At 36.4% G+C, this 14,948-nt stretch overlaps 1 protein-coding gene across 1 annotated transcript in view; it reads right to left on the bottom strand.

Moving 5' to 3' along the window:
* Positions 1–3,426, bottom strand: part of LOC140169342 (monocarboxylate transporter 13-like) — a 10,288-nt gene extending 6,862 nt beyond the window's left edge. The window contains exon 1 of the mRNA XM_072192597.1: positions 3,421–3,426. Coding sequence (XP_072048698.1) covers positions 3,421–3,426 — 6 coding nt within the window. The remainder of the gene's footprint in view (positions 1–3,420) is intronic.
* Positions 3,427–14,948: the final 11,522 nt, after the last annotated feature.

The following is a 14,948-nucleotide window of genomic DNA, read 5'->3' as shown; positions in this document are numbered from 1 at the left end:
AGTGGACGGTCACATATTATACAAATATTGACTGGTATGAGGGACATGGTTAAAATTATAGGCCCAAGATGATCTCAAAGCCATGACTATGCCCCGAGGCGTAGCCGAGGGGCATGGTCATGGTTTGTTTTATATACCAAATTTTAAGATTCTTGTCATCTGTTTGGTTAAAAGCATCGATTTTGGGAAGAGAAATTAATAGTTTCAATGCGAACGGCACACAGGTTACAATCTGCGATTTCTGCGTAATTATAACGCGTGAAATCATTAACGCGTGCGTAATATCATTTTACGCTGGGAAAAACGCGCAGTTTGATCGTGACGCACGTGACCGGTCCATAGTTCATTTCCATGGACCGGTCCATAGTTCATTTTGCGGGCATAGTTAATTCAATGACTGTGCTTTCAACCAATCAGATGACAGGAATCTATATATATGAGGTATATAATGTATGTTATGAAGTGTTTAGCGATTACGGTATCGGCTGTTTTGTTATCAATTAGACCCTATTAGAGAAACGTGACATTTATTTTTTCTTATTTTTGCCATATGAAAATACGTATAAGGCAATATGTTGCTGCACGTTCAACTACATCTTTGCTTTTTGCAAAAAATGGACAAGGAAGCCTGATTTTTGTTGTTATATTAAAACTCCACTCAGCCAATTCGCCGGCGAAGTGACGTAATAATCGGAATAACTACCATAGCAATTATAGATGAATACTACAAGTAAGTTGTACTCATCACCTGTGTATGTCTGCAATCATAGATTGCATACAATACGACGTCTATGGTTCAAGGTATAGGTGCCACATGAACGTTGTAGTGCAAGGCTAGATATTCAAAAATTGTATTCATCTATTGCTATGGAAGTAAATCCGATAATTACGTCACTTGGCCGGTGAATATTATTCCTTAAATGTGACGCAATCAAGCAAGATCTTAGTTTCTTATAGGATAGTAAAAAGCATTTACAAAGCATGATTTTGCAGGAAACCCCATTGAAATTAAGCAACCAATTCCAAAGATATGAGCAATTTAAGAGTTTCCAAAACAATAGGAAACAAAAGGAAATATTTCCTTTGTTTGGCTGTATCTCAAAATCATCACAAATAGGATTATAGAATACACACAGAAGATCCTTTAAATATTATAAGTTGCGTTCACATGGTCGGACTGAAGTCACTTATTACCGGTAATAAGTCACTATTACCGGTTAGAAGTCGTTTATTACCGTTAATAACTCACGGTATAACTCACGATGTCCGACCGTGTGAACACGACTTTAGAAACTCACTGGCAGCTATTGTAGGACGCGCACTTCGATTAATTTTGATCAAATTATATTTGTTGAAATCTCGCTCTTGAATACGACCTTGAAACTAGCCAGCAGATCACTAAATACGTAGTATTTGCATCATATACTATCCTTAGGGACCGTTCATTATTTTTACCGGGGGAGCAGACAGAAATCCACTGCCAATTATGACACCCCTTCTCCGATAATGAAAATCATAATGACCCCATCTCTGAGCTACATAAAAACATGACAGCATAAAAACTAGCAATCTGAGAAACAATGTCAATCCTCTATTTAAATAACCCGTGAAATACAAACAAGAAAAAGTACCTATTCTGGTTTACAATAATTGTAAACTGCGCAGATATATTAAAATGCACTTTAAACAGGGCTTTCTGATCTACCTGAGTGTGACATATCAGGTCCAATGGTCTGCTATCAAATGAAGAGTTGGAAGTCTCAACTCCGGACTCTGACTTCTCTCTGGACTTAAAGTCATAATGTACGATCTTCTTTCAGAATTTACCTTTATTTTTTTCAAAACCGATTTTTTGGCATATTTGTAATACTTACACATGTTCTAACTTAAATCTATGAGCAAACTGTCAAATTCGTCCTATTTGTAGTAAAACAGGATGATTATCTGTTGGTCCGACATAAAGTCATAATTTTAGATTATGACTTTATGTCGGCCACGATCGCAAACCGTAGTCTCGTACAAAACTAGCTTGGTTACGCTCCCTCCACATGTGGAGGGAGAGTAACCAAAATGGCCGCGTAGGAGACTAACTCTGAGGCCGCTCTCGCTGTCCTAATCCAAATAGTGCGAGATGTTTCGAGTGATAGAGGTGAAGTTTATGATGTTGTTTCTTTGCAAATTCCCAATGTTTTCGCGTCCAAATGTATTGGGAACTTTCATAATGATTGCATATTATCATTTTAGAAGAAAAAAAGAAAAATCTAAAAATTTAAAAAGATCGTACATTAAGGCTTTAAGTCCGCTATTCAGTGGACTCGGACTTGACTTGGACTCGCACGGGGATTCAGATTTGACATGGACTGGGACTCTGTTGGACCTGGGGGCATGTGTTCTCCCCCCTTCTGGTAGAAATAATGAATGGGCCATTACCCGATCAAAGTTGCGTTTCCACCTAGAACTGGCTCACTTCCCTCTGATCGCGACACCCGATAGCAAGCGCGAAGCCAGGATGAGCGGTGGTTTAGGAGTTGGATTGTCATCTGCATGGCACAGTACTGAGCACGTTAACTAGTGTTAGTTTCCACCCTTTGACAATTGCGCTTAAATGTGATGCGATCAAGCAAAATCAGTCGGAACTCGGAAATATTAAATTTTCAGTTTCTTATGGGATGGTAAAAGGTATTTACATATCTGGATTTTGCAGAAAACCCCATTGAAATTGAACGACCAGTTCCAAAGATATGAGCAATTTAAGAGTTTCCAAAACAAGAGAAAACAAAAGAAAATATTTCCTTTGTATGGCTATATCTCAAAAATCAATATTTCCGAGTTCCGACTGATTTTGCTTGATCGTCTCACACATGTGTAAGATTTGAAGCGAGAATCATTTTAATATGTAATTCAATCAACCAGGTTCATAGACCGTATATTGCACTGTATTCCAGTCAGTTTATGATCAATCTTACGATTATTATGTACAAAGTGATGGCCACTTATACAGGCAGCGTGCGAGTTGACAGGAACGAGTACATTTAAGGGTAGACGAGGAATTGTTGGTTGAAGCAACCTCAAAAGGAATTTTCATTATCTAGATCAATATATTACTGAAAATTAGCACCTTGATGTTTTGTTCAAATCGTATACTTTGCAAACTTGCTTGATTTTTTGTTGTTAATGAGTTATGTACGTTTTACAAAAGTGTTGTTGTTTCAGCCCTCTCTACAACGTAACTCAAGAACCGCAGCACCTATAAAAGTATATCTGTGATATTTTAATTCTTCTACACGCTCATGAATTGAGCAATGTAGTTTTTGCCAAAGCTCACTACCATTCGTAAGATGCTGTGAACTACCAAATCACAACAGTTTAAAATAGTTAATAACCTTTAGGTGGAAACATTAAAATAGTATATTCACTTACCTCCATTTCAGTTTTTCAGATCCGTTTGTTCCGAAAGCAATATTTTAATGCAGTTCGATGAACCTATATGAATCTATATATAAAGAGAGAGAGGTTTACTTTAGGGGCGCACCATTAGATTTCCAGGGGGTGGCATGGGAGATTTTTGAAAAAAAAAACTTCACCCACTAGTGAGACGAAAAAAAAAACTTTGCCCACTAATTTTTGCCTCACTGATAAATAAAAAAAAAAATTTCCCCACCCAACTTTGTATAAAATTGACATTAAAATTGAAAAAAAAAAAAAACAAATTTGGTGCTCTCGGAGGCGAAAAAAAAAAAATTCCACCGCCTTCGGCGCCGAAAAAAAAAAATTCTGCCTGACCCAAACTCCCATGCCCCCCCCCCTGAGAATCTAATGGTGCGTCCCTTAAAAGCGTACCTCACCTCGATGTCAACCATGCTCTGCATGTCAATAGGCCTTCGTAGTTCTTTAACCCCAATGCGCATTATGTGCGGATTATGTGTTTGTATAATTCTAGAATGACCTTGCACTATACGCTCCTTCCGGTCAATTTATATTCAATTATGTTCAAAGTGATGGCCAATTATACGCCGTATTTAAGTTGACAGGGACGAGTATATTTATGGTAGATTATCAAACTGAATTAATGTCGCATACTCATGAAGACCGATTGTTCGATCATGCCGTGTGTAATAGCGTTGCGTACCTTCGCATATACGCGATAGACCGTTGCGTGCCCATGCGATTACGCGAATCACTTACCTCGATTTCAGTTTGTCAGATCAGTTCGTTTCAAAATCAATATTTTAATGTAGTTCATATGAATCTATATAAATAGAGAGAGAGAGCGGTTTAATTTAAAACCGTACCTCACCTCGATGTCAACCATGCTATGCATATACATATAGTGCTTCAACCCCAATGTGCATTACGTGTAAGTGTATGTTATCACACGAGTTGGGCGCAGCCCAACGAGTGTGATAACTCACTTATACATTGGTTACAAACATATATCAACTTGTACCCTCTCATTATCACTGTAATTGTGTGTTCCCACACTGTAATTGTGTGTTCCCTGAAATTGCACCCTAACATTATTCACAGGTGGTCTGATAACACACTTATACATTGGTTACAAACATATATCAGATATATTCCCTCCACTTTCAGCACACAGGTGGTCTGATAACACACTTATACATTGGTTACAAACATATATCAACTTGACAGGTGGTCTGATAACACACTTATTGACGTTATATTCACAGGTGGTCTGACAGTTCTGTGTGTTCCCTGTCGTGTGCTCCCAAGGATTCTCATTGCTGGAGTGGATGCTATGATATCAGATATATTCCCTCCACTTTCAGCACACTCTTTGAGTGAATTTCCTCCGTTCATATCACAGAACACCGCATACCAATGTATAAGTATAATTATAGAATGACCTTCGAATATTTTGTTAGGGATGCACCCACAGTCTATTATCAACACAAAGTCCCCGTGCATTGTATGCTGCGAATTATCGCATACTCATGAGGACCGATTGTTCGATCATGACGTGTCTAACAATCACGCCAGCTTTGTGCAACTTGGCGATTACGCGATAGACCGAAAAAAATACGCGGTAAGTGCGTGGCAGTTTTCCTTGTCGCATATTTCATGGAACAATCGGCCCTAATTATCGGGTGTTGAGACTTTGACTGCTTGGACGCAGTCTGTTATCTTTTTCGTCCCTGGATGCACCATCTGTTTGGGCCCCTTACCTTATTTTCATTCGCTACCATTACAGATAGGCCTACTATACAAATTCTTTAAAAAAATTACACTACTTGATCAATACATTGACATCTCGTGTTCAAGCATGCTCAATTGCTCACTTAAAATTTACTGCTAGAAATGATATCATGGGAGTTTAACATGTACATGTATGTACACGGTATGCCTAAATAAATGGGGTACAATGAATGTGGTAGGTAGATTCCCTAGAGGAGTATCAAAAGTTCAATGACACTATGGGGCCTACAACTATCCTTGCTAATACCACAGACAAGTTTCCCATCATTCAATAATCATGTCTGATAGGTAGATTCCCCAGAGAAGTATCAACAGTTCAATGACACTATACAACAACTTTACCATGTTTACCAAAATACTAAAGTCGTGTTCACACTGTCGGATTTAAGTCACTTAAAACCGGTAATAAGTCACTATTACCGGTTATAATTTGGTTATTAACTAATGTCCGACCGTGTGAACACGATTTAAATAACAACACTAGTCCACTTAAGCCGGGTTCATATTCTCTATTTTGATGTTTATAGCGGAATTTTAACTCATCACATAATCACTGAATTGTCATTTTTAAATGATGTATATATATATATATTTCTGACACATAACCAATCATCTCATTTATATAAACCGCGGTACCATAACAGCTTGTAGACAGGAAGTCTCAAAGTGACCTTCTATACATCGGGTGGTCTTCCTGTACATTGAATGCAAAGGCGCGAGGCGGTAAAAAATACGAGACTACTTTGTATATTGTACATGGTGCACTCATGTCTACAGTAGAATTCACCACGACCTTTGCAGGACTTAAACCCCATTAAAAGCTATAAAACCAAGATAACACTCATTGAAAACAGCTCAACTGATTAAATCAGATCTTCTCTGGTTGTGCACATGTGTCTGTTTTATATGTGCGGTATCGCAATGAGCTGGTATTTATAGCTTCAGTTGGGTAACCGATTATAAAAAACGCAAGGAAACAATGGTATGTGGACCTTTGTTCACGAAATGAGACAATGGTCTGCTTTTTGTTAACCAGCATTCTTAAAAATGAGCAACATAATGATTGTTGACTTAACACGGTTTGGAAATAATTTCTTCATATTTTTTGGTGTTATCTGTCGTTTACATATCCTTCCTTAAACACTAAAGTACGAATATTTCCAAACATCTAAATTAGCTAAAAGTTTAGGACATGTTACAAAACTATATTTTCTAGAATTTTAGAAGAGTACTTTTAATATTGGCCGGTTATTTTTCACACAGCGACGTTAACTAGGCAACGTACTATATTACCTATAACATACACTAAAACACCAAAGTACGCATATTTCCAAACATCTAAATTAGCTAAAAATTTAGGACATGTTACAAAACTATATTTTCTAGAATTTTAGAAGAATACTTTTAATATTGGCCGGTTATTTTTCACACAGCGACGTTAACTACTGTCTGTTCAATTAGCTTAGATTCTTGAATTTTTAAGATATTTGAAAAAATAAAAAATTGTGGTCAAATTTATCAAAGAAAAGTGTTAGCACAGCCTTAGACCTAACGTGATTTATACTTTTCAAATTCTAAAGTTCAATTTAAAACCCCATTTCTTTTCAATTTTGGTCTTTTCCCGCGATATTTTTATAAAAAGCCGTAGAACGTCGGGTACCATAAACTTTTTTAAATCAATCCGTTTAGAGCGATGGGGACGAATGTCATAATGCGATGAGATAGTATTTTATTCGACCATCCGCATCAGGAAGTAATGTCCAGCAAAATAGCTGTTTGCCAGTAGGCCTACATGAGTAGGCCTAATTTGTGTTGAAACCCTACTGTTGAAACATTATAAATGTTATGAACTAAGGTTTTCTAAAATAGGCCCAGCTTATGTAAATACATTCCTTGTGTATTTATTTATTTATTTATTTATTTATTTATTTATTTATTTATTTATTTATTTATTTATTTATTTATTTATTTATTTATTTATTTAGTTATTTAGTTATTTATTAATTTATATTTATTTATTTATTTATTTATTTTGTGAATGGGTCTGAGAAGGTGTAGACCTATAGGCCTATTATAAAACTACACATTTATTTTCAATTTGTTATTTCGTTTTGTTTGTTGAATACAAACTATGAGAAGGACATTTGGAAACAAAAGAACTTTTGTACAGGAAAATATTATTTAAAACAATCAGGTTACAGAAAATAATTCTTGTAAAGTCACTGTATCTGAAAATGTCAAGCGAATGCTGAAGAACGAAATCCATGATTTGAATGTCATTGTTTAGGAAAAAAACAATGCTCAGAATCGGGCTATATAATTTCGTGTAACAAAAACCCGTGGATCGTCATCAACTATAGAACCTATCCAATAACCGGAACGGTATAACAATTGAAATAATTACAGGACAGATTGCTTTGCTAAATTGGATAGGGTCTATGCCCTAAGTTGAGAATGGACTGTCCCACTCGATTTGTAAAAAGGTCGCGAACCCTTTTGGTGGACCCAAGTAACTGCCTAAAATGAGGCAAAATTGAAAAGAAATGGGGTTTCTTAATAAAGAATAAATCACGTTAGGTCTAAGGCTGTGCTAACACTTTTTTTTGATGACTTTGGCCACAATTTGTTATTTTTTCAAATATCTTAAAATTTCAAGAATCTAAGCTAATTGAACAGACAGTAGGCAAATCCCCATAATTCTAATGTACGCTTATTTGTAGAGGTCACGTGTCAATGGTAAGAGCACTGTATTGTGTATAGGAAAACGGACAGTAACTGCAGTATGAAGCGTTTTCATTCATAAATATTTTTTTCCGTCAGTAAATACTTTCAACTTCTTCTTTTTTTCTTTTTTTTGATAACATATTACAAATACGGTATCCCCCGTGTGTAATAATTTTGCTATTCAATAAAATTAATACTTAAATTTGGTGATATTTATCTAAAGAGTTCCTAACCTTTTCTGTATCGTGCTCAAATGGCATTAGGATTTGGTGACGCTTGCTGGTCTTGGTATGTTGTGCTCATACCGTAGAAACCCGTCTATAAGGAATAGAAGCGACTGTGATGATAGCATATTTCACGCTAGCGCCCTCCACAATATTATATCATTATGGAATTTGAGCAAATCATTTACCGACACAAGCAGGTATACAATGTATTATTTTATCTTTATTTCGCATCTCACGAGCATAGCTCACTTGGCAAGGCATAAGACTTTGGTTCTTTAGATCGGAAGATGGTGAGTTCGAGCCTCATCACGGTCGCACAAACTTTTATAAACAAAATATTGTTCAAACTTTTCATTTATATTTTCTTGCATTTTCTAAAGACTCCTTTCGTGATCATTTTTTTTTCATATTAGTTTAATTTATTCTATTGTTTTTCTTTTATTGTTTCTTTTCTTTGTCTTTTTTTCTTGTTTAATTTTATTTTTTCTTTATTTTTCTTTGATTCATATAATATTGGCAGGATAAGGAGAGGAGGGAACTAAAGACCCATTCAGTGATTTGCTCATCCAGACGATCGTAAAAATCATCAAAATTCACCTTTGTCATTGTCATAGATGTGGTAACATAGCCTGCTAGTGGTTCAGCAGAAAACCGTGTGACACATAATATACATTTGGCTACATTTTATTATACGATAAATACGAATTTATTAAACATGGTAACAAATATTCTCTAGCAGATCGGTTATACGATGGAACTGGTAGGCATAGGCCTATTATAAATTCGGGATATTAAATATCTTCCTGACGAGACAGATCTGCGCATGTGGTCATAAGACGATTCCTTACTAGCCACAGACCGTCCGCTGGAATTAGTTAAACATGAACCATTCGCTATGGCTGTTGGCCGGACCTCTCATCTCTCCACATCGATTGGGACCTATAATCCCCGACATTGCCCTTATGAACTCACATCCTCCTGTTTTATTCCAATACGCTGGCGAAGTTACGTAATAATCGGATTAACTACCATAGCAATAGGTGATTGATTGCAGACATACACAGTACAGGTGATGAGTGTAACCTGCTTGTAGCGCAGCGCGATATGTTCAAAATTGTTTTCACCTATTGCTATGGTAATTAATCCGATTAATTACGCAACTTCACCAGCGTATAATGGCCGAATAAATTCTGACCATCACTTGGCTTGTTGGATTCGTCTATACTACAATTCGCTGTCGAAGTGACGTAATAATCGCAATAACTACCATCAAGCAGATTGCACTAATCACCCGCGTATGTCACCAAACATAGATTGAATACCACTCTTTTCATAAATACTAATCTTACATGGCGAGTGATTAGCATTTCTTTGACAACTATGGTTTAATGCATAGGTGCCACGTGAACGATGAAGTGCAGGGCTATATATTCGAAATTGTATTCATCAATTGCTATGGTAGTTAATCCGATTAATTACGTCACATCGACAGCGAATAGCCTATAGTATGGGCATGAAGCAATTCCGGTATGGGTTCAAGTGGAACAAAAAATAGTGTATGTCCATTGCTAGCTATGGTAATTAATCATGTTAGTGTTTACATCACTACTTCGGTGAAGACAAGAGAAGTGTGCCTTCTCTACCAACGCCTGTGATATAACAGGTGCAAGCGAAACAAAATTGAATGACCAGAATAGTTTCCTTTGTCAGATGAATTGATTGAAGTTTTTGAAGACACTCTATTCTTGATGGGACAATAGATTCAAATATGGAATAATTATTATTCCTCATCTATTTTTGTTATTGAAAAAACTGCAATTGTGGCAACAGAACAATATTTATTTTGATTTCATTTCAAGTAGAAACAAAATCGTGCTTAAGCCAAAAACGCACCCTACCTACCATTCCTCAAGAATTGGGATGGCACAAAGGTGCAACATAGGTTTTATTGCAAAGACGAGGACAGACAAGTAGTTACAACACATCTGTCTAACCGTGGGTTTCGCTATTATTTAGAATAAATGCTTTTACTAGTTTCTATAAAACCACAAAATTACTAAAAAAAACTATAAAAAAAACTATAAAAAAAAAAAAAAAAAAAATAAAAGTAGAAAGGTAGATTTGAAGAAAGATAAAAAGAACATGTCAAAAAGTTAAAATTAAACGAGAATGAAAAAACGGAACCGGTGCCCGGACCATGCTCTCTTCAGCATGACTTCAGTTCCAAAGTCTGACGCTCTATCAATTGAGCTATACGATCCTGATATACGAAACAGTCGTTATTATGTCAATACAATTGATTGGTGTTACAACATACTTAGATGGAATGCATAGCCACCCAGTGCCAGTATATATTTGCTCAAACTCCAAATACAACAAGCAACCAATTTTATTGAGGGCGTTTCTTAGGTATATCCTTGTAGACGGGGTTTTACGGTAGTTCACGTGTGTCATGTGTGTATTTACGATGCGTTACGTTTTAATAAATATAATCGAAGCATACTGTAGAAGGGATCATGAAAAATGTTAAGTTTTTTCAAGTTTTACAACTTTTTACAGCATTGAATATTATATCCATTTTCACTTTAAATACGTACGGTTGCGGGTATTTAAAATGCGTGATTATTTTTACAAATTAAACTCATACTGTATAATTGTGAAAAATGGTTTAATGTATGACCAAGGAATTATGTATCAAACCACGTTTCAATAACACAAACGATATCAAAATCCTGATGTTCTAAGTGTACATTAAATTCCGAGATTTGTTCTTTGAGCATCTAAATCAGAGCAGGTCCGTATTTTATACAGCCATGTTATTAGTTCCAAGTTGCCGATGAAACATGATTTTGAAAATTGTGGTAATAACTTTACAGGTAGCGCACACTCACTGATTGCTTTTTTCTGCTTTTTGTAGTAACATTTGTGTGTAAATCGATGGTGTTATTTACATCTATTTTAAAATTAAAATTTTTGACGTCGCCATTGGATTAACACATAATCATGAAATCTTCACAAACAATTCTATTAAAATTTACCAAAGCCAAATTAACTTACCGTTGGGGTTCGACAAAGTACCCCACCGTAAGTATGTTGTTTTTCAATTGATAACGGCTAACCGTATCTTTTGAATGGGGCCAGCCTCGAATGTCACGTGTTGCGTGTCCTATACCGCCTGAAAATTAATTCATCCAAATAACATGAGTTACTATATATATTCTTTACATGTCATGATAAAAAGATTTTTGAAAAAATTCTCATGTCTTTTACTGACTTTTTATTACCTTGCTAACCTTGACATTTCACTTCAGCTGTAGCTTATTTTAAGGAAAATGTGTCTGTCCAATATCTTTTAAAAGTGAAACGCCGACTTTGCAGACCGTTTGTGGTGGCTGTACTGTCACAGATATAATAAAATAATTGTTTATCTTAATCTATGCCGATCTGGTTCTTGTGACCAGCATTGATAATAATAATTGATAAACATGATAAACGGGTCAAAAAGTACACTTTCTTGACCTTAAATACTGAATTAGAGACTGTATAATTAGTGGCAAGCGTTCGTGGAAGACACGCTATTTGAAATCTCACGGAGATCAATGTTCCTACAAAAGGTCAGTAAATATCCTTGGTTATTCAATGCTTCATTTCCAACAAATCTTTGTGATCAAATACATGTACGGCATTTCTCCTCTACGGTTAGGAAAATTATTATAATCTGGTAGCGCAGGCATGTACGAGGTTTATTAAGGTGCTGCTGAACAGGTCTAGGCGGAAAGAACTTAAATATGATAGACGACACTCCGGTCGCTAGGCCGAGTCTACACTGTGAACTCCTCCAGCATTCATGGAAGCTTGCTAGCAGTGGCGTACCCAGGGGGGAGCGGGGCAAATTGCCCCCAGTATTTTTACAGTTATAAAATTGAGACAGCAAAGAGTTAAAGTCATTAAAACGGCTCATAATACGACAAAGTGGGATACGCTACTGCTTGCTAGGCTGATGGTATGAGCATTTTTCAGCAAGAGTCAAGTCATGCAAGAACTCCCAACAATTTATATTATAATTTATATTGCTGTTACCCATTCTGAATAGCATCATTTATGATTACCAAGTGGATATATTTCTCGACAAGGATGGTTAATCATATCCTTAGATTATTAATACACAGATTGGAATTTTCCATGCCTATGCCCTCTAAGCGTACTCGAATTCAGCTGACGCCGGTACAGCGTACAGACCTGGCGACATCGCTTATCTTACGCGCGAAGTTTCTTTTGTGCACGCTTGCGCTGTTTGCGCTATTATTCCATGTTTCAGCGGTATGATTATATCAAACGCTTAAGAGACACCCGTCAAAACCACCGTCCTTACATTGTTGACCTTGTCAGGACCTTGATAAATGGTATGGAGGAGCCTAACCAAATAACGACATGGGGTGGGGGGAATCCCCTGCATATTTTAAAAATTGCTACATAGTTAGCCATTTTTCTCTTAGCTATCATCCTGATTCATCCAGGACCAAGTTTAGCATAAATATCTCCCCTATTTTGGAATTGCACTTAGTCTAGATATGTCTGAGCCTGTCAGGTTTAGTAGCTTTATTTGATTTTACGCCTTAGTTCAGTACATAGGGGCTACACTTCTCAAGGGTTGCGTGATGGTGGTGAACCCTTAGCTGGACGGCCTCAAGAGAGCAAAACGCAAGAGGGGATGTTGGAAGATGCCTGAACAAGTAGGTCATTGATCGTGTTGGTATTATGACCTCTGTGATGGTATTGGTGAGGGTTTCTTTGCATTCTCGGTTATTGTGTTTATATGTCGATGATATCTCCGTGGATCTGTGGTTTGCAGTACTATGTTTGCATAAACTTTGACTTCAGACTTTACAACGTGGATTTGGTTTACTGCTTTTTGGAAATAATGCCAAGTTTGACATTTAACACTTGATGAACGTTGGATAATGTCTATGCTTTCAAATTAATAAACTTTTAATAAAACATTGTTTTCAAGAATTACGTTAATGTCAGAGGTGATCCGGACCCCGTCCCTCCCCAATAAAACAAAGAAAAGATTGGACAATAGATTCGCATTTACCGTTAAATTTGGACGAATGAATTGAACCGGACATTTTTTTTTTTTTTCCATACAAAACCTGGATCCTAGATTGGTTGCTACCGCTATAATGATGTCGCTACTGTCGTCACGTCATTAACGTCACTGCCGTCACGTCATTAAGACTGATCATATTATAATGACAAGTAAATGAACTTGTATAATTAATTGCATTAGCTTATGAAAACTTATAAAACTTGAAAAATGTTTGGTGGACCACCCTGTTTCCCCCTCGGAGTCAGAAAATTTGACAACATATAGGTCACAAACACCCATTTTCCCTATATTTTATCACAATTTCACCTAGGATTATTAGTGGGTGAACCTCCTCAAGCCCCCTGGTTTCTAAGCCTATGAATTGGCCATAATAATATCACATCTGTAGCTGTCTGGTTTAGAAAGATACTTTCACTATGTTATGTAATAGTGATAATGGACTGTTCTTGACATGTTTAAGCATAATATATACAGGGTGTCCCAAAAAAAAGAGGCCCCTCATTGCGCCCTCTTTTTCTCCTATTTCTGAAAAGTTGATCAAATATATTTTGGTATGTAAAGAAACCTTTAGTCGTTAGCTTTAATAAACCAAAACAATTATATCAATCGGCTCACAAGTTTTGAAGATATGCTCTTTTAAAGAAATGTACCCGTTTTTCACTCTGTCCACGGAGAAGGTTTGGCTACTTCAAAGATTGAAAAGGAGTACACATACCATGCATGAATATCGAACATTCCTCAATGATAACTTTATAAAGTAACTTTATTTATGGAATGGGCTTTAATGGTGGGTTTATGGGCAATGGATTTTGTTAATAGTGTCATTAATTTGTGGGTAAAATGGATGCCGAATGGGACTTCCTTTGCTTTACTTGCAAAAATTACTTATTTTGTCTTGGCTATGTATGCCTTTTTGTTTTATTATGTTTCTTAATTTCTTACTTTGTTGTTTCTTGCTTTCTTTTTTTAATTTACAACATAATTCATTTCTATTTTTAGGATAAAAGGTAGCCCTAAAAGGCTGTTTGGTTTTTCTGAAGTGAGTTTACTGTGCTGCTCTGCCCTCTACCTGGTTGCCTCCTTGGCAAATACAGGTTTCAGCCCCGGTCCTCATTGCATCAATTGCGTTGCGTACCATCCTTGTGCGCCGGATACTTGCGAATGCATTCAGTAATACGTTTGCGAAGATCTTGGATTTTGCCACAAAGGAAAAATATCAAGTGTTGTGAAGTCTGGTGATCGTGTAGGCCACTCCACAGCATGGGCCATCCCAACCACTCTGTTTGTTATCCGTGGACAGAGTGAAAAACGGGTACTTTTATTCAAAAGGGCATATTTTCAAAAGTTGTGATCCGATTGAAATAATTGTTTTGGTTTATTAACGCCAACGATTAAAGGTTTCTTTACATACCAAAATATATATAATCAACTTTTAAGAAATAGGAGAAAAAGAGGGCGCAATGAGGGGCCTCTTTTTTTGGGACACCCTGTAGCTGTCGTCCTAACCAAAATTAATGGTGTTTCGTTAAAAAAAAATAATGCTAGAACCAAACAGCCGTGTCCATATAATTGATTTCATCAAGTCTATTTGTCAGTTATTGGGTGTGGTTAGGTAAAGAATGCACGTAATTATACCGTTTTTACGCCTCTCAAAATTGCGATATTCAATT

This window comes from Amphiura filiformis, chromosome 14 (assembly GCF_039555335.1).
Source record: "Amphiura filiformis chromosome 14, Afil_fr2py, whole genome shotgun sequence".
NCBI lineage: Eukaryota > Metazoa > Echinodermata > Ophiuroidea > Amphilepidida > Amphiuridae > Amphiura > Amphiura filiformis.
This window is presented reverse-complemented; position numbering and strand designations above follow the sequence as displayed.